Below are 22979 nucleotides of genomic sequence, written 5' to 3' on the forward strand. Positions count from 1 at the left end.
TGCAGTTAAAAAAAGGGCAAAAAAGTACAGATTAATGAACAAATATGTAAACCTATCAAATATTACCCAACTCCAATATAATAACAAAGAACGTACAGGAGGAGACGCATATATGAAATATGTCACTTTAAATGTGAAATTAACTAGCGTGGTGGATCTGGAAGTTATACTTAACTCTCACAATTTACTGAGGCGTTCAAGAAAAGAAATGTTAGACATGTCAGTTACAACATTTTCCATCACACCATCTATAGAAAGCAATTTACCATAAATCATGCAAATGCATTCTATGGCTTCTTCATGGAAGTGGATGTGATATTTGAAGACAATTTTTTAAAAAAAAAACTATTTGCATCAGATACCACAAACTGAGTTTCTCTCACTCAGTGAACTTTTATTTTGTCTCTCAGCGGGAAAAATGTTGCACAGCTAAGGTGTAAACTTAAAGATGATAAATTGGCATATGGCTTAGAGCACCCAGTCGGTGGCTTATAACGCTGTGTTGCAACGTTTAAGGTGGGGGCAGCGCATTCGTGATCAACGAGCAGCTTGGGAAATAAAGAGGAAAGAGGAGGAGCACAGGGTTTCCCCATTTCATCCATCACAATGGGTGAAGGTGAGCAAAGGGCTATTCCTCGGAGCGGATCGCTGCACACAGTAAGTGAGGCACATTCACTTTTTCTATCTGCCTGTGGTTTTGTTTGTTTTGTGCTCACCTTTCCACCATCTACATTTTGGCTTTGTATAGCCCTGTATCAAACTGACTTGTTGATGATTTGAAAAGGCTAATATGTCAAATAGCTTCAATTGAATCCTATGGCTTTTCAAGTAAGATTTTACTCATTCATTGACGACTTTAAACGTCAAAGATCCATTTTAAGTGGGATGGCAGTGAATGAGTTAATAAAACCAAAATTACTTCCAAAAGTATTGGAAATTCGATGCCAGATATTCAGCATTAATTTAAGGTCTTACCATCTTTACATTACATAGACAACAGACTTTCACGTAAGCAAAAGTAGTAGAACTGACAAATGACATGTGTGCTTTGTTGCCCAGGTGTGTCCTATGAAATTGATTAGTGAATACTGCAAGATGTGCACCAGTCACTCTGATTTGGCAGGTGCCCTCTTAAGCGTATTTCTGTGTATCAAACAAAACCAATGTGCTCTTCAGATGGAATGAGAGAAGAGAAGTTAGCTATTTTGGTCTTTCAGCTATTAATTATTATTTTTTTTACACTAGAAGAATTTAAAATGAGTTTAAAAGGATATGAAAGCAGCTCTTTTGGAAAGTGCAACTGTGATTGAAAACTTGCCTGTAATCTGAACCTCAAGGTTTCAAGGTGAATTTCATAATTCCAGAGGATTAGTTCTTTACAGTCAACATAACAAAACACCAACTATCCACACACACTCACACACTATATAGTCTGGGGTGGAAGAGAGAGTGTAAAAAAAATCCGCAGATTGGCATTGAAAAAGACATCATAATACAAAAAAAAATGCTGAAAGAAAATAGTGTTTTTTAATGTCTGTATTTTATTTTTCAATACAACCTTTTACAATGCCAATACTTCAATATCAATGCATCTTTTTCCACAATGACATTTTTTTTTCAATACCAAATCTTATTGGCTCCATATCCATTATGTTTATACGTGTTGTAAATCCAGCTCTGAAACAGGCTTTTACTAACAAAACAGTATTTTAAGAAATGATGTCGGTACACCCTCCATCCAGCCATCCATTTTCTTAACCACTTTTCCTCACAAGGGTCGCTGAAGCCTATCCCAGCTGGCTTCAGGCAGTAGGCGGGGTACACCCTGAACTGGTTGCCAGCCAATTGCAGGGCACACAGAGACGAACAACCATACTCACAATCACACCTATGGACAATTTGGAGTATCCAATCAACGTGCCATGCATGTCTTTGAATGTGGGAGGAAATCGGAGTGCCCGCAGAAAACCCACGCAAGCACGGGGAGAACATGCAAACTCCACCCAGGAAGGCCGAAGCCCGGACTCGTTCTCACGTCCTCAGCACTGGGAGGCGGACGTGCTAACTAGTCAACCACCGTGCCGCCATGATGTCGGTACACGTCCTTCAAAAATCTAATTAATCCACTGTCTTTTGGGACGAAGGAAACAACCACTTTTTCCTAATCATTGTTTCCCCTTTCCATGGAGCAATTGCGAGCAAGGGGAGAAAAAGAAGGGCGCAGCCAGCTTCTCGAATTTCAGTGAGCGTGACAAACCTTTACAGGAGGTGGTGCCACTAACCCGAGGGGGCTGGGTCGAGTGCACTTCCGTGTCTTTTTGACGTGACTAAGTAACGTAAGTTTAAACTGCTCGTTTGAAGCACACATTTTTTAGAAAGGAGGAGAAAGCTAAAGAAGTCACGGACGTACTTTTTTCATACCTGGTTGGATTGTAGACAGTCCGGGGATGCATATTATTGATAGAAAACCCCACCATTGGGTATTTTCTATTTTGATCATTTGAATTAACTTAGTAAAATTTTGTGGCACATAAAAACCTTTATATTAAAACATGAAAAATAAACTAGGGATGTAATTTTTGCATATGTGCAATCTAGGCAATATGTAAGTTTTATGAGTTTTGCTTGTGTTAAAGGCCTCTAAGGAAAAGATGGGAAGAGGACAGATGAGCAGAGAGTCAGAAACAGAACACAGATGTGATGCTCCAGAGACAAAGTGAGCACAAGGCTAAAGGCTGGGTTAAATTTAGACACACACACATCTGGCTACACTAATTTGCAGTTTGTGTTTCAAAACAAATCAATAATTCTTGCACTACAAATGTTACAGAACAATGCAGAAGATAAGATTGCACTGCCATCCAATTAGGACACCGAGACAAATTATTTTTGCAGTAGATGAAAGATTTTGGGTTGGACATCAAAAGCAGCTTTGATTTTTAAGTACAAGACTTAGAAGCATTTTAGCTAAGTTCACTGACTGTTTAGTGTTAAACAGCTATAACATATGACAGTAAAAAATACATTTTGGGGATTAACATTTTATTAAGATTTTGAACTATGTACAATATGAGCACACGTGGCAATTAACAGTCATATTACAATTTTAAGATATGTGCATAAAAAAAACAAGTATCGACTGCACGTTGTATTGTGCTTAATACCAAAATTGAGTGTGAAAATTGAAATGTGCAAAAATTACCAACATGACAATTAATATAAGCGGATTGATCCATCACTATGACTGCAAGTGGGCCTACATTTTCCACACATTTTGTAGAATAATTTTAAAGTATAGCCTACTATTCATTTAAGTGAAATATTGTTTACAATTACAGTCTCCATAAGAATCACAGCTTTTAAAAGGATGACTCATACGATACGATACGATACGATACGATACGATACGATACGATACGATACGATACGATATACTTTTATTTTCCCCGTGGGGAACTTTTTCCTGGACTCCGTCCAGCTGCAGTTTACAGTAAGGAAAAAACAACAGAATAGAAAGAGATAAAATCAAAATTAAATAAGAAGTGCAGCAGTAGTTTACAGTGAGAAAAACAACAGAATAGAGAGAGATAATTAAAATAAATAATACACACGCACTCCTATATATATATATTGCACCACTTAGTTAATGTCGGTTATTAAGCAATTTGATGGATGTCGGCAGGAATGAGTTCTTGTAGCGGTTCAGCCTGGTTCTGGGGGCCCTGAATCTCCTGCCGGAAGGCAGTAGCTGGAACTCATGATGCAGAATATGAGTCGGGTCAGTAACAATTTTCTGTGCCAGTCTGGTGACGGACCGCTCATAAAGCATCTGTAGGGAAGGATGATTCCTGACCCCCATGATCTTCATGGCAGTCCGCACCAGACCGGCAATCTGTGACCTTGACTGAACAGTCAGGTTGCCGTACCAGGCCGCAATGCCGTATCTGATGATACTTTCCAATGCAGCCCGGTAGAACAACAGCATGATCCTCTGCTCCACTCCATAGACCCTCAGTCTGCGTAGGAAATAGCCTCCTCATTAAAATAAGAGTTTTGTGCCCATTCCTAAATGCTCTAAGAAGCTTTCTGGAATCACTCCTAAGCTAAGACTCCTTGCTAAGGATTTTTAGGTTAACTTTTTCCCATCCTTCATCTCATTCCACAACAGTCGATAATTACATGTTCCATTAGTTTTTGAAGTAGGGCATAGTATCACCCTTATTACACTAAAACTGCTTGAATAGTTAATCACACATTTAACTCATTCACTGCCATTGACGGCTATATACGTCAAAAATTCATTTGAACTATTTCTATTAGTTTAACATTTTTTCCCACTTTTGTTAACAAGAGTATGAAAACCTAGGGGGAATTTTGGGTGGGGACATTTAGACCAGATATCAAATTTGTGATTAATCGTGAGTTAACTAGTGAAGTCATGCGATTAATTATGATTAAAAAATGTAATCGCCTGATGGCCCTAATTTTTAATAAACTTTTCTTCTTCTTTTTTAAAGAAAATAAAATATTATTACAAATAGTAATAATAATAATTCAAATTACTTTTTTTAATGAAGAAGAAGAAAAGTATATTAAAAACGAAGGGCGTCAGTAATTAATCACATGACTTCACTAGTTAGTTCATTAAAATCACAAATTTTATATCTGTTTTAAATGTACAATATATATATATATATATGTATTATTATTATAATTTTTCTAGGTTTTCATACTCTCGTTAACAAAAGTGGAAAAAAAGTTAAACTAATAGAAATAGTTCAAACACATTTTTGACATCTATATATATCTATCAATGGCAGTAAATGAGTTAATCAGTCACTCATAAAGTCTCACTGACTCAATGATGTGATGTGATGAACCAGCAGAAAAAATCGAATTTAAAAAGCCAGCACCAGTCGGTTGATTTGCTTCTTCCTAACTGTGAATCTGCCTCGCTGACCTCTGCTTGCTCGCCAGTCCACATTCATAAAAAGAAAGGTACATGATGAAACAGGGAGTTTGGGCTGCAGATGAGTGGCTGCAGGAGAGGCACAGATGGGGGAAGAAATAAACAATGTTTTGTTCATTTGCTTGTCCATCTGTGCCACACACACACTACACAGACACGCTTGATCAGATTTTGACTAAAGTGGGAGTAATGCATCGCACTACTGCACGAGTCATTTGAACATTTGCATCATTTGATGGCAAACCTACAATGTTAGGAAATTCAAGTATTGTATGATACTGAACTGACCAAAATTAAAAAATTAATTTAAAAAACGGGGATTTTTTTTTTATTACTGTTGTTCATGATAACTGTCACCTTGTCTAATCAAAACAAGCCAGTCAGTCTGTAAAGTTCAGGTATTACAGTGGCAAATGCAGGGAATGTTATGCAAGGTCTGGTCAGCAGAAGACAGTGACGGAAGACATAAACATTTCTCTTAGGATAGAAGATAATTTCATTTGAATGTTTTATCTAGTATTTTACAATAAAACAAGACATTGTGAACAGTATTTCTTATAGTATAAGTAAAAGATCTCGCAAAATAAATATGACAACATCCCAAAGCAACATCATGAGGATGGTAAAAATTGAGTGATGTCTCGATTCATTCACTAGTGCCATTAGCCTGCGTAACAAATTATTAGTGCCGGCTTGTTTGTGTATTTGACTCGTGATGAAAAAAGGCAAAAGCAGGCTCGACTGCTCAGATAAAGATGAGGTGAGATTTACTCAGCAACTTTCACATACATGTAGAAGTCTTCCTTATTTACTTCACTTGCAGGAGTTCATGCTTCAATGTTTTGTAAGTAACTGAAGTTATTCCTTTGGAAACCCCCCCCCACACACACACACACACTTCTGTCTTTGAAACGTGTCCATTGAGATGACTTGCCTTGTTAGTGTCGCGATGCCGTCCCAGTTGTTCATGTCGTCACTGAGGGTTTGCTTATGTCTCCTGAGCGAGGAGTGAAGGAATATGTTGATTACTATATTAAGTGTAATCTTTACGTGTTCAAAATCATTGTATCCGAGATCTGATGAAGAAGTTTTCCTGCAAGAATTTATTTAGAGGCCTCTAAAGACACAGTCAGAATATCACATCAGAATGCAACGTGATGATTCCAAGTGTGTGACAATTTACAGAACATCGACACATTTATACAAAAAAGCTAAAAGGTTCCTCCTCCTGGCTCATGATTGAACAAAGGGCAGACATGTCATCTCCTAGATTGAACAAAGGTGTAATGTTGATGGTAAACAGACATCTTTATACAGTTCCCCTTCTTGATTGGGGGAACAGAAGTAATCAAAATCTGACCCCAGACCTTCAGTCCCTAAATGTCAAGAAACTCTGACAACATCATGCACATTGCCCCTCCAACAGCATTTGAGGGTACAAAGATCAAATAAAGTTCACAAAATCACCATCCCACTGTATTCTTTTAAACACTCATGCTTATATCACATTGATATGCCTATAAGTAAATTCAAAAACAGTAAAACATCAAATTGAAAATGTTAAATGTCTTCAGTCCTACCATTGAACTTCTATAAGTTCAAAAACCGGACATTTAATCCCACCATAGTCTAGAGAGAAAGTCCAGCGCGGATCTTGATCGTCGCAAAAATGAAGCAATGTTTATGTGTGGAGTTCAGAAAATAAGAATAGCAGGTGAGAGAGAGAGAGAAAGAGAGAGAGAGAAAGATAGATAGAGGGGCTTAGCAGTCAAAATTCAGTTTGATTCATTAAAAAAATCAGTGGAAGGGGCATAATAAATGTGAGGCATAACACTATGTGATGTGGTTAAGTGTCACGACGCAATAGCAGATGTGTCCGTCCCTCGAAGCCATCTCCTGATGAGGGTCTTGTTGAATGAAAAGTTGGTCAAAAAATTATTATTTTTTTTTTTTAAGAAGAGGCGTTTGTCAGCCTCTTTCCGAACCCTGGCTCACTGCCAGAGATCGCAGGAAAGGTCACGGGACTTCATTCCCAGTGTGACTCTTTCCTTGTGAATTGATGAAAAGGGGCATGTGATTCAAATCACCATTGAGTGATTTCCCCCTTTCACCAGCAGATTGACACTTGATCAGCTTTTCCAGGCGAATCAACTGTGCCCATCTTTGCCCATGGAAAAGGCACTCCAATGAATCTTCTTTCCTCTGCGTCCTTGGGCAGCTTGTCAGGTAGACACTGGAACCGGGTGTGGTGGGATCCGTTAGATGGCTCCAATTGGTGTGGACGCAGATCAGCAGCTTAGTCAACCCCCTCAGTCAACTGATGTGATTTGATGAGCCTGGGACCTCTTGGCTCACATGTGGTGGATGTGGCCCCCACCATTATGATCAGCAAACCAATCTGTGTGCAAAATCATTTTCATTTAGTCACTCATAACATACATAGTCTTCATTCTTTACTTTGAAAAGAGCACCTGGTTTTTTGTTAGCAAATGTTAATTGTTTAAGTTCTGTAGGTCCTGAAACATGCTGTTGGACACGGAAAAAGTTATTTTTGTTGTGGCATTCAAACAGAATCCGTTTAATGACATTTGTACATTCAATGGCATAATAATGAAAGTCTTGTTGCCATTGAAACTTTATGAGGCCAATTGTTTAATATTTCTATTTTTCTTTAATGTCCTTGAGATCAGAGATAATATACTAAATCAAATATGTTTTAATCTCAATGCCTTTTCTATATCTTATGAAGTTTTGTTTTTTCAAGTGGGTTTGTCTGATCCAATCTTCCTAGGAAACCCTTATGATGGTAGATAATGATTAATCAAATATTTTACCATGATATTTACTGTTGTAGATTTTAGCATAAATGTGCTCTTTGTCGTACATCAAATTTCTGTATTTTTAACGCTGGTTTCTTATTATAGCAGTGTAAATCATTTAAAAACAACATCATCTTAACTCAGAACTATTCATGTCCGGCCGGGCCATGAACAGTCTGAGAAGAGATTTATACTCAAACCTTAAATAAACACTGCAGTTCATTTTTAACAACTTGTCTCATGAAAAAATGTCACCCAGGTGTGTCAATGTTCCTTCCACACCTAAATGGCATATTCCATGGGCTCTAGAAATTATACTTTTCAATCGTTTCTGAGATGGAACATACTTACCGTATTTCTGCTATAAGGGTTGTCTTTTGTCATCTTTGTAGAACTTACGTTTCCTCCCATGGTCAAATCCTCCCCATTCGCTGCCTGTAAAATTCCTCACACCAAACTTCATTCTCACATCAGACTTCCTTTTGATACACAGACAGACCAGTCATTCTCACATCAGACAGACCAATCATTCTCACATCAGACTTCCTTTTCAACAAACTCAGACAGACCAATCATTCCCCCATCTGATAAAGATCAATTTTGATCATTTCAGACCTGAATGTGAAAACTGCAGCCGCTTCCAAATTGCTGCTTCAAAGAGGAAAAACAGACACCTTGTGTCCTGTAGATTAAAAAACAACCAAATTGTGACAATTTGGCCAACACCAGAACTATAAAAAGATCTCCAGCTGAGCTAGCCATGAGCCATAAAAACAAAAGCCTTTGAGGCAAGAGTTTGTAATGTAAATTTGAATCCTGTAGATTAGAAAAACAACCAACTTAAGCAGATGTAAATTAAGATACTGCAGCGGAGGACTTTTAGGGTCAGGAAGAGAAGAATTATTATTATTATTTTTTTTTTTTTTTTAAACAACCCCATTAATCTACTGCAGGTCACAAATCTTCCAAATATCTGCCATCTCAACTAGTAAAAGAAACGAGTTATAATCAGAAAAACAAAACAAAATCCCTACTTTAAACCAACCAAAAAGTATTCTTAAGATGCTAACTAACCTCACCTCTTCTACAGAGTAGTGGGGGCTTGTAAAACACAGCAGGCAACTTTGCAGATCATGACCCAATTAAAATCAGTGCTGCGACCTAAATCGAAAATTAAAAATTTAACCAGCAACTTCGGCGTAAGTGTTCCATATCTGAGTCCACTCTGAGAAGCCAAAGTTATAAAAGAGAAATGGGAAAAAACTAGAAGGCCAAATTCAACAAGCATCAAACAACGGAAAATATAGTATTTAAGGATTAGAATGAATTTTGTACTACCCTAATTCACATAAGCTGTTCTCAATTTCCGAAACTGCGTTGCTATAGATCACATCTCCTTTCTGACATAGTACAGAGTGCAAATGTCTACAAACAGAATACAACATACGACCTCAGGCACCAAACTCAGATGATTCCAGAACTTTGAGTCCACAACTGTAGTTCATATTCCTTCCTGTCCTTGTCGATAGCAGTTTATGCAGGGCATAGTTCAAAGCGGGCACTGGGCTTTGTGTACTGGAGTTCTCAGGAAAAGTTCATCATGGCAGAATCGATGATAATCCTGTCTGCTTAAAAAGTTGCTGGACATTATGCTCAAACAATGCATAAGAGTCATTGAACAGTCACAGGACGAGCGGATTTACAGTCCGTGTGGTCACTTCCCCCCCGAAAGTGACCATTGTTCAGTTCGCCGTCCACTCTGAACATCAAGCATAGCAGGAGAATGCTGTTCATTCCATTTCCAGCACTTTTTGGTTGAGTCACCCAAGTGAAACACCTTTCAGTCAAAGATTGAACCTGCCCGAAACATTTATACACTCGGAACAGACAGAGGGAGATGAGATCATAGCAAGAGAACACTGCTTGTTGTCATACAATTTCCAAGAAAAAATAAAATAAAAAATTCCCCCAAAATATTTTGTTTTTCAAACCCCTAATTTATTCATTTTGTGGTTTTATTTGAATTTGATCACTACACTATAGCAAGTAGTAGTACTATATTTACGCATATGTCTACCATAGACATCTTCATTACGTGTTACCTCAAATTTAAGAAAATGTGACAGCTGTTAGTCACCCTGGCCACTTGGATGGAAGTCCTTTCCAGACTTCTAGAATGGGACTCAGATAAAGACAAAGGTTAAATCATTTTCACACCTACGAATAAGTTATCAGAGATGCAGGGGAAATATAAAAATCAAAAATGAAAAGTCTATTTCAATTAAAATTTGGTTTTATTACTTATTCAACTATATTACACAGATCTGATTTTAAAAATAATATGAGAGTGGCCTGTAGTTAACACCTAGACCTCTATGTCCTTCCGCATAACAGGAACAATTTGATTTAGCCTTAGACGACCCCTGCTATTCACACACACAACAGACTACAAGTCTCCCAAATGGAGACAATGGGAGAGAGGACTAAACTTATCACACCCCCTTTCCTTTTTATTTAGTTTAATTTAATTTTAACAGACAACAGTACAAATCACCACCTTCTTAAAACAGCAGCTCACGGCCCCCATCCTCACAGACCTTTAGTCCCTAATCAAGCGTGGGGGGAAGAGCTTTAAAAATTGTCACAGACAAAGGCAGAATTCTCCCCTACTTTCAAAATATGCAGATTTCCTGCTTACCATTCTTTTTCACTCTTTTTTGAGGACAAAGAATTTTGGAGGGAAAAAATTACTTTCCACCCATCTTTTCTTTCTTTCCTACAAAACGCCATTCATATACATCCTATCTTATCTCGCTCATTTTTGGAGACACAAAATACCTGCCTTCCAACAAACTCAGTCCTTCTTTCACTTACTGTAACTTCAGTTTCCTCTCCCTTGTCATAAAGGCATTGAGGAGAAAAAACACAAAAACAAGAAGAAATCAAATCCCCCCTTTAAACTCACAATTCACACATGCTTCACATATTCATAGTTTCAACAAACACTCACACAACACACACTCCTCAACTTAATTCAGTGGCGTCTCAGTTGTTGAACCACAGACGAACACAAACCTCTCCGAAGTGCGCACTCATTTGTAAAATACACCGTTTATTCGTCTAATAATAACTTCACCACGTACTTATAGCTCAAATGTCGACTTATTCGCGCACAATCCATCGCAACGTTACGGCTGCGACACAGACACGTCGCGCACAATTTAAAACAAACAACGAAAAACCGCGTGGCCACAACACACCATGGAGCTTAACAAACAAACAAATGCGTACACTCAACAATTCATTTCTAAGCCAAGAGCTCTCGCTTGGTTCAAATTTTCCCCCCGGGTCATCTTTCACAGTCAACACTTCATCCAATTTATGTTCCAATTTCTTAACAGATGCGGCTGCCCGCAGCTAACTCATCCTTAGCCTTAAAAACAGATTCGCACGGTAGCATCTTACCAAAAACTCATCTCCTGCGCAAAACTTGTACGCTGAGCAGAGCCGCTAGCTTAGCATCAGTTTCCTCATTCTCAAAATCACTTAACACCGCCATCTGCGCACCGTCTAACTTTTCTTCCATTCGAAGAAACTTATAGAAGTGTTTTTCACGGAGGTAATCAGCGTCTGGCGCTGTTTACACAATCAAGTTCCACAAACACACCACATTTTACAACGGTGAGAACCAACCACTATCACAATTCGTGCGCATTCATACATTTAAAAGAGTTTCATACTTACGTTGACGCCGTGGTGGAAATGCGTCCAGCATCATGAACTCACTGTTCGCTTAGCGACCAATTCTGACTCTCGACCGGAAGTCTATGCAAACCTCCTTAGTTACAGTCAATTTTTTCCGTCCATAATATGTAGTAATTAGTCGTTTTTAATATTTATAAAGTCAGTGACGTCTCACTTATTATACTACGATATAACAGATCAAAAGTATTCTCCTTAATCCCCCCAAAAAAATATTTTTCTTTTTTTTTTTTTTCCAGACAAACACAAACAAGACGAAAACGAAACAGATATTAAATACCTTTTGCGCGACTTCAACAAATATATCCAGGATCTTCACGGGCTTACTTCTCACACAGCAGTACTCCTACATTCGCCGTGGAAATTCAATATCATATGCCGTTTTAGACGGCGGAGCGCTCCTTTCAGCTAAACAAAATTATCCAAAAACAAAAATATCGCGATCTCTCGATTTCTTAGCAATAGCATTCATAAATAATAAAAGCTATGCGTCAACCTGTAGCCCGGAAAAAATACTGCTTTAAGACGATCACAAAGCAGTCTCTTGGCTCCTTCGCAGCGAAAAGTTGTTTCCAACTCTACATGTACTTAACAATTGCCTCAGAAATGCAGGGACTTACAATCTCTAAGATTCCTTTAGAACGAGACTGCCGTGTGTTTCCTGTAATTTTTAATAAAACGCCTGCTTCAGCCCGTTTGCAACAATCCGGCTTAATTGTGCACCATCATCGTAACGTTACGTATCTCATCTGCGCATGTGTCTACCAGCTGAACAAATCTATTCAAGAATCTAACGGTTTCTTAACAGCGGCGAGAAGTCCGCTGCGTCTACCTGTGCCTCTTAGTACCAAATTTATAACAGCGGCGTACGTACGCTGTGTCCATTTATACTTTTTAATATCAAATTTATTCAAGAATCTTTCGACTTCTTAGCAGCGGCGCAACCCGCTGCGTCTGCCTGTGTTTCCCTTTCAGCGAGACAACCAACGTAACGACACTTCCGTAAACAATGCTGTCGTCACCACGTACGTGTACAGTTCGAACACCGTAGTAAAATCCGAAATCAGGGACTTCGTGTCCAACACAACGACTTCAAATTTTACTAACACCTTTTCACACAGATCTCATCACAATGTAATTTTTCAAGACGAATACCAGCTGCAGCGACTCGAAACAGACACAATTCCTCAAACGTGGATAAATGTCCACTCACCGTAATTAATTAGGCGCCTGGAATTGCATCCGTCCGTGAACGCCACAGCTCGCAACGTCGCTCGTCGGGGTCACCAAAATGAAGGAATATGTTGATTACTATATTAAGTGTAATCTTTACGTGTTCAAAATCATTGTATCCGAGATCTGATGAAGAAGTTTTCCTGCAAGAATTTATTTAGAGGCCTCTAAAGACACAGTCAGAATATCACATCAGAATGCAACGTGATGATTCCAAGTGTGTGACAATTTACAGAACATCGACACATTTATACAAAAAAGCTAAAAGGTTCCTCCTCCTGGCTCATGATTGAACAAAGGGCAGACATGTCATCTCCTAGATTGAACAAAGGTGTAATGTTGATGGTAAACAGACATCTTTATACAGTTCCCCTTCTTGATTGGGGGAACAGAAGTAATCAAAATCTGACCCCAGACCTTCAGTCCCTAAATGTCAAGAAACTCTGACAACATCATGCACATTGCCCCTCCAACAGCATTTGAGGGTACAAAGATCAAATAAAGTTCACAAAATCACCATCCCACTGTATTCTTTTAAACACTCATGCTTATATCACATTGATATGCCTATAAGTAAATTCAAAAACAGTAAAACATCAAATTGAAAATGTTAAATGTCTTCAGGAGTAAGGTGGTGGAGGGGTTGGCTAGACCATCACGTCTGACTCATCAGGCCTGTCAGTCATCGGAAGCCTGCTGAGCGCTGGATAGCAGGTGATTTAGATGCCATGGAGTGCAAGTATTATCCGCATGAATAATGCATGTGATTATTAAAATCAGTTTTCAGAAAATCTGTGCATCTCTCTAGGAACTCAAGACTTGATCTACCTTGTTTGCATTGCTTTTCTTGCCACTTTTGCTTGTGTATATTTTGCAATCTTGCCCACACCACTTCCTCATCTTTTATTCATATCACAAATCATCTTGTCTACTTTTGTTTAGCCCTCTATATTGATTAGGGATGTAACGATAACGGCGATATTGCGATATTAAAAGCAGCACATACTGTATGTTAAAAAGGTGTGGTTGTATTCCATTTGTGCAGTTGCAGCACCCTCTAGTGGTTAGTTTATTAGTGCAGTTTAATTTTGATTAGGCATGTTTTGGCCACCTTCGTTGAAGACCCACGCTAATGGCCAGATGAAAGGGAACACTTTTGACATCCCCCACAATGTGACTCGATTCACAGTGCGTGCGTGCGTTAGCAAGTAACTACCTCAAACTGAAGATTAATAACCGCAACTCACTTGGAAAGCCTGTACTGGGGGAATTCCAGTCGCAAAAGACACATCCATGTCAAAATTTAGCAGTAATTAATGTAATATAATGCATAGCCTATATGTGGAGACTGGTGTAAAATTATATATTATAATTTTAAAAATGTGCAGAATTTCACAAGTTACTTCATGTTAAAGAAAAATGCACTGAGCTGTCACCAACGTCTTACAAATGCAATTATGCCATCTAGTGGCAGACAACTGATCTCAAAACAAATCAAAATCACACTCGTTTTTACAGTAAAATACACCTTTCTAATTTTTACTCAATTTTATAAATTATGGAGTTACTGTATCATGACTAAAAAATGCAGCCATATTTTTATTAGTTTAAAAAAAATCCACTTTTTTGTATACATTTTTTTATGTTGACAAGAGTATGAAAACTTAAATAATTGTTTTTTTATTTTTATTGTACATTTAGAGCAGATAGAATGTGCGATTAATGGTGAGTTAACTATTGAAGTCATGCGATTAATTACAATTAAAAATGTTAATCGCCTGACACCCCTAGTTATTAATTATTGTTGGTTGATTATATATGTCAACATGGAAAGGTTGAGTTTTTTTCTATGTTGTTTTAGTATCGCCACTTTCCCACAACATTGTGATAATTATCCTATACCCTTATATCAATCTGTAACAGGTTCATAGTTTGTTACCACATTTAGAGAAAAAAAGGCTATAAAACTTCAGTGAGTGACTTTATGAAGCACATATTTTTTTCTTTTTTCACATCAATTTAATTTTGTTCTGTGAAATTAGATCTTTGTATTTAAAACAACAAACTCTTTCATTGCTTGGTTACAGGAGCAACTTAAGTCCCACAGCTAACCTTCATCATGCCTGCCATTGTCAATCTCCTTTTCAACGTTGTCTCAACCAACACCACCATCTCCTTTAACGTGGTGCTGCCCTTGGTCAGCCTGGTCTCGCTCCTTGGTGGGTTGGGGGGTCACCTCCTCATGTGGTTGGTGCTGGTGAAGAACCGTCGGAGATGCTCCAAGCCGGGCTCCATCCTGCTGCTGAACCTCAGCCTGGCAGACATGGGGGCTCTGCTCACATTGCCCTGTGTGCTTCTGAGTGCTACTTTCTTGGACTGGCAACTTGGGGGTGCCACCTGCATCCTACTGGGATTCGTGACTTCCATAACAGTGGGAGTGGAAATTTTCAGCCTGGCTACTTTGTCTGTGCTTCGGCATCATATTGTTGCGCCGGGGACAAGACGACCTGTGAACTTGACATATGTGTGAGTATCTTTTTAATCAAGTTTGTTTTATTCATTTTTTCCTTTTGGACACATTATTACGGGTTACATCGATCACATCATATCATTTGCAACATTGACATCCAAAAGAAGGGCTGACGGGTAGAAACCATGGCTAATTAGTAACCTAACTTATGAAGGTCATTGATTCATATCTTTATCAATGACATATCGTTATCAATTAATGTCTGTGTGTAAGTTGCAGCTAGTACCAATCATTAGGATTTAGTAAATCGGTTCCCGGACGCCACCAACAGGGCCCACCCAACCAGGCGAGCAGCCAAGGTCAGCGCATGCTCGTTCACCAGTAGCGCCTTTGCTGACCTTGGATCAGCTTTCACACGTTGTGGCTTCCAGAAGAGCAGATCGGCTTGCATTCTGCCCATTGCTTCCACAGCAATATTCCCTCCATTCTGGTCAGCTCAGCCACTGGCCCACTACTGTTGCCAGCATCCAGATGATGCTTAGGTCTTGGCACCCACCAATGCCACCCACCAGCCGAGAAGGCCCCGCCTGTATTTCCAAAAATCACAAATAACTTTTCCCACTATTAATACGTATAAGCGTCTCTCCTTTCCCAATTGGGGTGATCTTGCAAGGTCGCTGGAAAAGCCATCAGCTGGGTGATACTGCCCACTAACGGATTATCCGTGCAATGCATGTGTTAAACATATATGTTAGGTTTTTAATGGGGAAACAAATATTATACTAATGAAATCGAGGGCTCAAAATGTCTTGTATTTAATATGATACCTTTGGCTTTATAGGGGTAAAGCCAACGTTAATGTTCTCCTATTCTCTTCCACAGGTTATCAATTGTAGCGGCTATTTGGCTCGTCTCAGTCACCATGGCGTTACCCAAGGTCACCTATATCAACATTAATGGCGGTTGCACGTGGACAGAGGGCCGAGATGAGTGGCTGTTCTTTCTGGTCCCGGCATTCCTTGTCTATTACGTTGGCCCTCTCCTTTGCATTGCCGTCAACTGTGGCCTCATCATCTCGCACCTCCATGGCTACAGGGAGTCTTTAAGTGTACACAGGCGGAACAAAAAGGCTACTGCTCTTCTAATTGCTTCAACTCTAACTTTTGCTGTGAGCTGGTTACCATACTATGCACTTGAGTTTGTTAACGTTATGTCTCCTTATGTTAGCTCTGTCGCTTCTCCCCACACCAGATCTGCTCAATACTTATCATCATATTTGTCAGTCACCACACATGGGACAGGTGTTGAAATGAAAACAAATGTGTCCCTTCTATGGGAAGTGTCATCATTGACTGCCATACTGTTGGTGTGCCTTGCCCCATGCTGGAACCCGCTACTTTATTTTCTGTTATCTCGGCCTGCAATGCGTCAGCTTCGTGCTCTGCTGCCTTCCTTTTTCCACAAGCACCTGATGAAAAAACGAATCGCGCCTGTTCCCTACACGCATTCAGAACACCAGTAACCTCTTGTACTTACTCACAAAACTTGCGGAGTCATTAAAAGTTAGGAGGCAATCTGACAAACTATTCCCTAGAAAAGAAATACTATCCTTACAAATGCAATAGAAATTCAAACCTCATTGCTATATGCCTTACTGCTGTAAATGTGTCCAAATATTCAAGTTGACAGTAGTATGAGAGATAACAGCGCCATTAACAGAATACATTGCATGCCATAAAAAGAAATAGCTGGCTCACTAAGCAACACACTTTAGAAATTCTTTAAAGTTGAGAGCAAACCTGAAATGACGTAGCACCTTGGAGCTCAATGTAAACAAACTTGTACATTGTACAGTGATAGAAAAAAACAGTACGGAGCATTGAAAAACTAAGTCAACTATACAGCATATTGTTTAAATATACTGTTGCACCAAATACTTTATATAAAGCCCATGCTGACTAAGCCCTGAAGTGTGTATACTCGTTATCATTGTAAAGACAGAAAGCAATTCTAGCCATTCACAAACCGAATACGATACCCAAGAAGGCAAGCGTCACGTATATTTTCAGAGTCACACATTGTATTAGCAGATTAATATGTGTTAAAAATAAGTCTGTATGAAATATTTTGTGGCACAGACCAAACAAAATGCAAATGAAGTTATTTTATTAGAAAATGTATAAAGTTTTAGAATTAACATTCTAGACCACTAAATGGTCTCTGTTTCGGTTAAAAACGGTTTATCTTGCACAGTTATAAAATAAAGCTACAAAACATAACCAACATAACAAAATCACTTTAAATGTGGCATTAAACTCGGAATGTTGTTTAGTAAAAATCACATCAAAATGATGAAGGACGATGTGTGCTAGATTACATATGTAACTGTGTGGCCAAAATAATGTGAAATATTTTGTTTTAATGTCTACAGTTAGGTATGTAATATAGATACCGTATTTATTGTATTGTAAGGATGACTTTTTACACCCTAAAATCTATAGTTCTACTTGAGTAATGAACATGAATGCTATTGGCACATCTGTCAATATGGAGTAACACCTGTGCTTTGCTTTGCAATCTAAAGTTTGTTGTTTTACACTGGACTACATCAGCCATTCTTTCCAATTGCTGACATATACGTGCATGCATATGGAGTGCTGCTGTAGCTTGTCTATCTGTGTGCTTAGCTGTTTGCTGTTAACTGTACATTTGAGGGTCCAGCAATCTTGTAATGTAATGGACGGATTAACTATAGACCATCCATGCATTAAATCGCACCTCGTTGTGAGAAAATGCAGAATGCCTGTGAGTTGGATTAGAATATGCAGTATTTCTTTGCATAGAACAAACACACACCATATCATTTACAAATCAAGGTCACTCCAAGATCTCCAAATAGACGGCTTTACATCCCGTGTAAACCAGCGCAGTCCTAGAGCAAACAATTGTCCGCAGAATGTTTAAACAACCTTCCCACAGCTGAGAGTTAAAAAGGTGTCTGATTAATATGGCAAATACACATCATATGGACGCAGCACGAATACGTTATGCAGCTTCCAAGAGGCCCCCTGTCTGACATTGCGTTGTCTGGCAGATGAGTGCAGCTTAAATGCTGAGCCGTAAAAGCCACCCACAGAAACAAAGTGTATAGACAGTGCTGCCCCAACTCATCTCTGTAAAGCCATTGACGATGCCAGGATCTAAATTCCATGCAATCTCAATAACCTTGTGAACACACAATCTTGCGAGTGATTGTAACTCTTGAAAGCAGAGTGAGTATTAAAAAGCACAATTCCACACTAAGAATCAAATCAGACGGAGGCTATGGAAAATGATTTTGTAACAAGTGGAGCCCATCTACTTTCAGATATCATAAAGCGCAGCCAGGTCTTTGGCATTCTGAGCTCATCTGAATATAAAATAGCCGTAATTTGATTTTGTTTCATCTTTTGACTTCGCTCATATTTGACTTCTCTCAATCCCTTGTGCTTGTTGTGTTCAGATGAGCTAACTCGTATAGAAAATAAATAGAAGTTTGTTATGTTATCTGCTTGTCTCTGAGAACTTTTACAAGGAATAAAGACACAAAAGATGGGAGGTCATTGCACATGTTTTGCATGGCTCTTAAACTTACAACAACCAACTTACATCATCACTTATTACCCAGAGGTAGAGATGCAACGGATCACAAAAGTCACCGTTCAAATCGGATCACGGATTTGAGCTACGGATTGGATCGTTTTTTAGCTAAAACAAAAAACAACCAACAGATATATAGTACTTTGTCTTTATTTTGTAAAGCACTTTTTTACATTAAATATTTAAAAAAAAAAAAAAAAGAGTATAATATAGCCGTGTAGGATTTAGTGTCTTCATTTATTTTGTAAAACACCTTTTCCAATTAAATAAAAAAAATAAAATAAAAAAATAAATACAAAATGTCTATTATAGCCATTTAGAACACAACTTTTAAGTGCAATATGAGGCAGATACATTCCTATTTTTACATGGTTATGTGTAAAATAACAAGGTATTGATGGCTTAAAGTTGTGTTCCTATAATCTAAACAGCTAAATTTGACATTTTGAATTGAATGTTTGTCTTTAAAAAGTGTTTTCTAAAATAAATAAAGACAAATTTCTATTAAACTTTTTTTTTATATATATATAATGAAAAGACGCTTCCCCTTCTTTAAACATGTAGGGTGAATTACAAATTAGACTTGGTCCAGAATATTGAAAATAATTAAAGTAAGCTGTCAAATTTACTGATCGGCCGGCAGCCAGACACTTAGACAGTCGTTGGTGATGCTAACAGGTAGCCGCTAGCCACTTACGTCGGAGACTTCTGCCGTGTCATACAATGACAGCGTAATTAATTAGCGGTTTCTTAGCATCCTAAATTAGCGATTGAATATGTGTTCGTGATACCGTTGTGTTGATGCTGGTCGCAACTACAATGTCAATCAACTACGATAAAGTAACGTCTAAAAGGGAAGTCAAGCTAGCCATCACGCCACGACTTGGGGCAACATCAACGTAAGAGTGTACGAAGGCTATTTGCTTTGTAGTCAATGTGTTACTGTATTTGTAAAGATAGACTTAGCGTGTAGACTCCGTTGAGTATGTTTCAGCTTTCTTGACATGTCAGAATGGACTGTGAATGCGCACTTCGTTTTTGTTTTGTTTGTGCTTCCAATGTAGTCCTCCATTTCTCCAACTCAGATCACTCACCTGTTGCCCTTTTATGCTAAAGCTCTGATTGCTAATTGTAAAATTGTGTTACAGGTGTTAAACCATGTGACAACTCAGTGAGTATAGCAAGGCAAGTGGTTCCTCTCAAAGTTCCTTTAATGCCACAAATTGTTTTAACATGCGATTAATGACCGCCCCTTACTTGGAAAGCCTGTACTGGGGGAGTTCCAGTCGCAACGCAGCAGACACGTCCACATCAAAATTTAGCAGTATTACATTTAATAATAATGCATATATTTGTGGGAACTGGGGTCAAGTTTAAAAATGTGCAGCATTTCACAAGTTACTTTATGTTAAAGATTCCACAGCTCTTAATATGAAAAGAAAAATTCACTGAGCTGTCACCATCGTCTTACAAATGCAATTATGCCATCTAGTGGCAGAAAAATTAAAAATCCCACTCGTTTTTTGGTTGTTGTTTTTTAAAGTATAGTCCACTTTTACGTTAACAAGAGTATGAAAACTTTGTGATTAATCTCAAATTTGTGATTAATCGTGAGTTAACTATTGAAGTCATGGGATGAATTACGATTGAAAATTGAATCACCTGACACCCCTAGTATTTAGAAAGGGACAGTATAAGTACTCATTATGGTTAAAGTTCCCTTAATAAAAGTCATTTGTGCTGGAGGATCGGGGCCACCCAACGGAGGATGGTGCCCCATGCACAGTGCGTGATCTGCGTGTAAGAAGAGGCCGTTCTGTACTACGACAATACACCACGCTCTATCGGGCATTTCATTATGTTGATATGAGGGATATACCGAAAACCGATTTGAATAAAAAAATCATCTTTAATTTAACCAAACAAAATGGAATCGTCCTGCTTCCAAATAAACCATTCTGGAATGGTAGTGGCAAAATGTGCTGCTAAAATAGAAGGGTGGCTTAACTTGTCCCTGCTCATATTGCTGGACCCCTTGGCTATAATATTGAATTTATTATCCACCACAGCTTATATGGTGCACTTTTATTCAAGTTTAGCACCCAATTTTGCAGCTCATAGATATCCTAACTTCCGTATAAAACAAATGTAAAACTATCTACTTTGGTATTTGCACAATCATCATAGACATTATGATAGAGTAAATTTACTTTCATGAGTAAAAATACGTTTTTTGGGGGCATAAATGTCTAATGACTTCTCACATGTGGCTCTTTACAGGGTCCACAAAATAGGGTCTACTACCTAAACATTTAGTCAAATGCTCTCTTTTTTTAAAAAGGTTTCTTAGGGGCTCAACTTGCCCCTATACTCAAGTTCCTTCAGTCTTCCCTAATCACAATTTCAATCTTTGTAATTATCTTGTTAAGATGCATGAAAGTATATAGTGTACTCTGCTGGGCTTGCAGGCATCTCGCCTTGGCCATATTTTCTGCCTTAATTGACCCTCTGATATGTCCCAGAATGCACCACAGCAGATTCCAATAAGCAAAGCATCATAGTTCTTTCTGGGCAAATTAGGGCGCTTATCTTTGTCAACTGTGTGATGATCATTTGGGGAAGTGTGAAAGGGACCAGAGCGTTCTCCTCAAGTCTGGACCAGACTTCATCTTGCTCAAGCTTCACTTTGCAGCCCTTGCTGTTGTGAGATGTCTGATCTCTGTGTTTTCAAAGAAAGCAGCAAGCCAGAACCTCAGTAAGCCATCTCAATGGCAGTCGGGAATCTCCTCTAAATGGACCCCTGCTTAGTGTAACATAATGTATGTTAAAATGAAAAATAAAAATATATATTTAATGCACTCATTGAATTGACTTCTACAATGATTCAGAGGGTTTGATGCACGCTGTCGTCATATTAGGAATGAAATACGATTGACTGGATCAATTCCACCTGCACCACAAATTAGACCTGGTTTCACCTACTTTCTGCATAATAGAAAACGTACTCTGTCTGCCAGAATGTCTCGCGAGGCGCAATTCCCAGATATGGTAAACTAGATTTGTCCTCATGTCAAAATGAAGACGTGCCTGATTTGATGTCAAGCACACATTTTTTTAAATCGTCCTTTGGTTTAGCTACTTCAATCTTGAAAACTCACAGAAAAGACATGAATCTCGCAAAAGTGATGGTGGAAAAGGAATTTAATGTTGATATGTAAAGAAGGGAAGCAAAGGGAGATAGCGTGCATGATGAAGGCAGTAGGACGGTATCAAGTAATGTAGTGTGAGCCAGGTGGAGATTGGGGGTGAGTGGAATAAAGAGGAATACCAGAGGGGGTTTCAGTGAAGGAAAAAAAAAATCTAATTTGAGAGCAGGAGCACTGAAAGAGTCAAAGAGACTCCAAGTAATGAGAGATGGGGAGAAACTAAATAGGAGCATTCTATTGTTTTTTTTAAGACACGCTAGGTCACACAGAAGTAACATGCCAGGGAAACAATGAGTTACTCATAGTGTGGCGTAAGGGATAACTTCAGGGCTGAGGTCATGAATTACGTGAGGTGCAGGTACAACTGCTCAGACTACACAATGAACAGACAGAAACAGGGTTTCAGGGTGGTGGTGAAACAGCAGCAGAGGGAGCAAGTGGAGAAAAATGAAAAGAAACAACTTAAACGACTACATCAAATAAGGGAGGGAAAGTGTGGATAAAAATGAAGAATGTTACAATTTTAACTTAAGTAGTGCACAAGCCACAGAACAGAAAAGTCAAACAGGATTTAATCTGCACTAGATTTTAACAGCAAGATTTGCACCCAACTGTAGACATTATTTAATTTAGGAGTGTTCAAATCTGATCCTTGAGGATTTTAGTAATTTCCCTCCTCAAACACACCTGAATCAAATTATCAGTTTATAAGTAAGCTCTGCAGAAGCCTGATAACGACCACGGCCATTTGAATCAGGTGTGTTGTAGGAAGGACACATCTATAATATGCGGAATAGTTGCCCTTGAGGACCGGGATTTGTACACCCCTGATTTAGCTGGGCAATTAAAATACTTCATCAAATGGCTACAGCATAATGAGG

At 38.6% G+C, this 22979-nt stretch overlaps 1 protein-coding gene and 1 long non-coding RNA gene across 4 annotated transcripts; one reads left to right on the forward strand and one right to left on the reverse strand.

Annotated features, from left to right (window-relative positions):
- The first annotated feature begins 573 nt into the window (after positions 1–573).
- On the forward strand, positions 574–19006 carry LOC144042887 (somatostatin receptor type 5). 3 transcript variants are annotated; one of them, XM_077555936.1, is made up of 5 exons: positions 609–657; positions 2637–2716; positions 13408–13497; positions 14871–15309; positions 16136–19006. In XM_077555936.1, exons 4-5 carry the CDS (start codon positions 14903–14905, stop codon positions 16773–16775), a joined length of 1047 nt encoding a protein of 348 aa, XP_077412062.1. In that variant the 5' UTR covers positions 609–657; positions 2637–2716; positions 13408–13497; positions 14871–14902; the 3' UTR covers positions 16776–19006. The 3 variants fall into 3 exon arrangements, with proteins under 3 accessions (XP_077412060.1, XP_077412062.1, XP_077412061.1); XM_077555934.1 differs by lacking the exon at positions 2637–2716 and having other exon boundaries at positions 574–661; XM_077555935.1 differs by lacking the exon at positions 2637–2716.
- Positions 6047–13401, reverse strand: LOC144042888 (uncharacterized). The gene is made up of 2 exons (XR_013291006.1): positions 11831–13401; positions 6047–7367 (listed from the first exon to the last, which is right to left on the reverse strand). It is a non-coding gene; the product is annotated as an uncharacterized LOC144042888 (long non-coding RNA).
- Positions 19007–22979: the final 3973 nt, after the last annotated feature.

The sequence above is a fragment of the Vanacampus margaritifer genome, chromosome 2 (genome assembly GCF_051991255.1).
Source record: "Vanacampus margaritifer isolate UIUO_Vmar chromosome 2, RoL_Vmar_1.0, whole genome shotgun sequence".
Classification (NCBI taxonomy): domain Eukaryota; kingdom Metazoa; phylum Chordata; class Actinopteri; order Syngnathiformes; family Syngnathidae; genus Vanacampus; species Vanacampus margaritifer.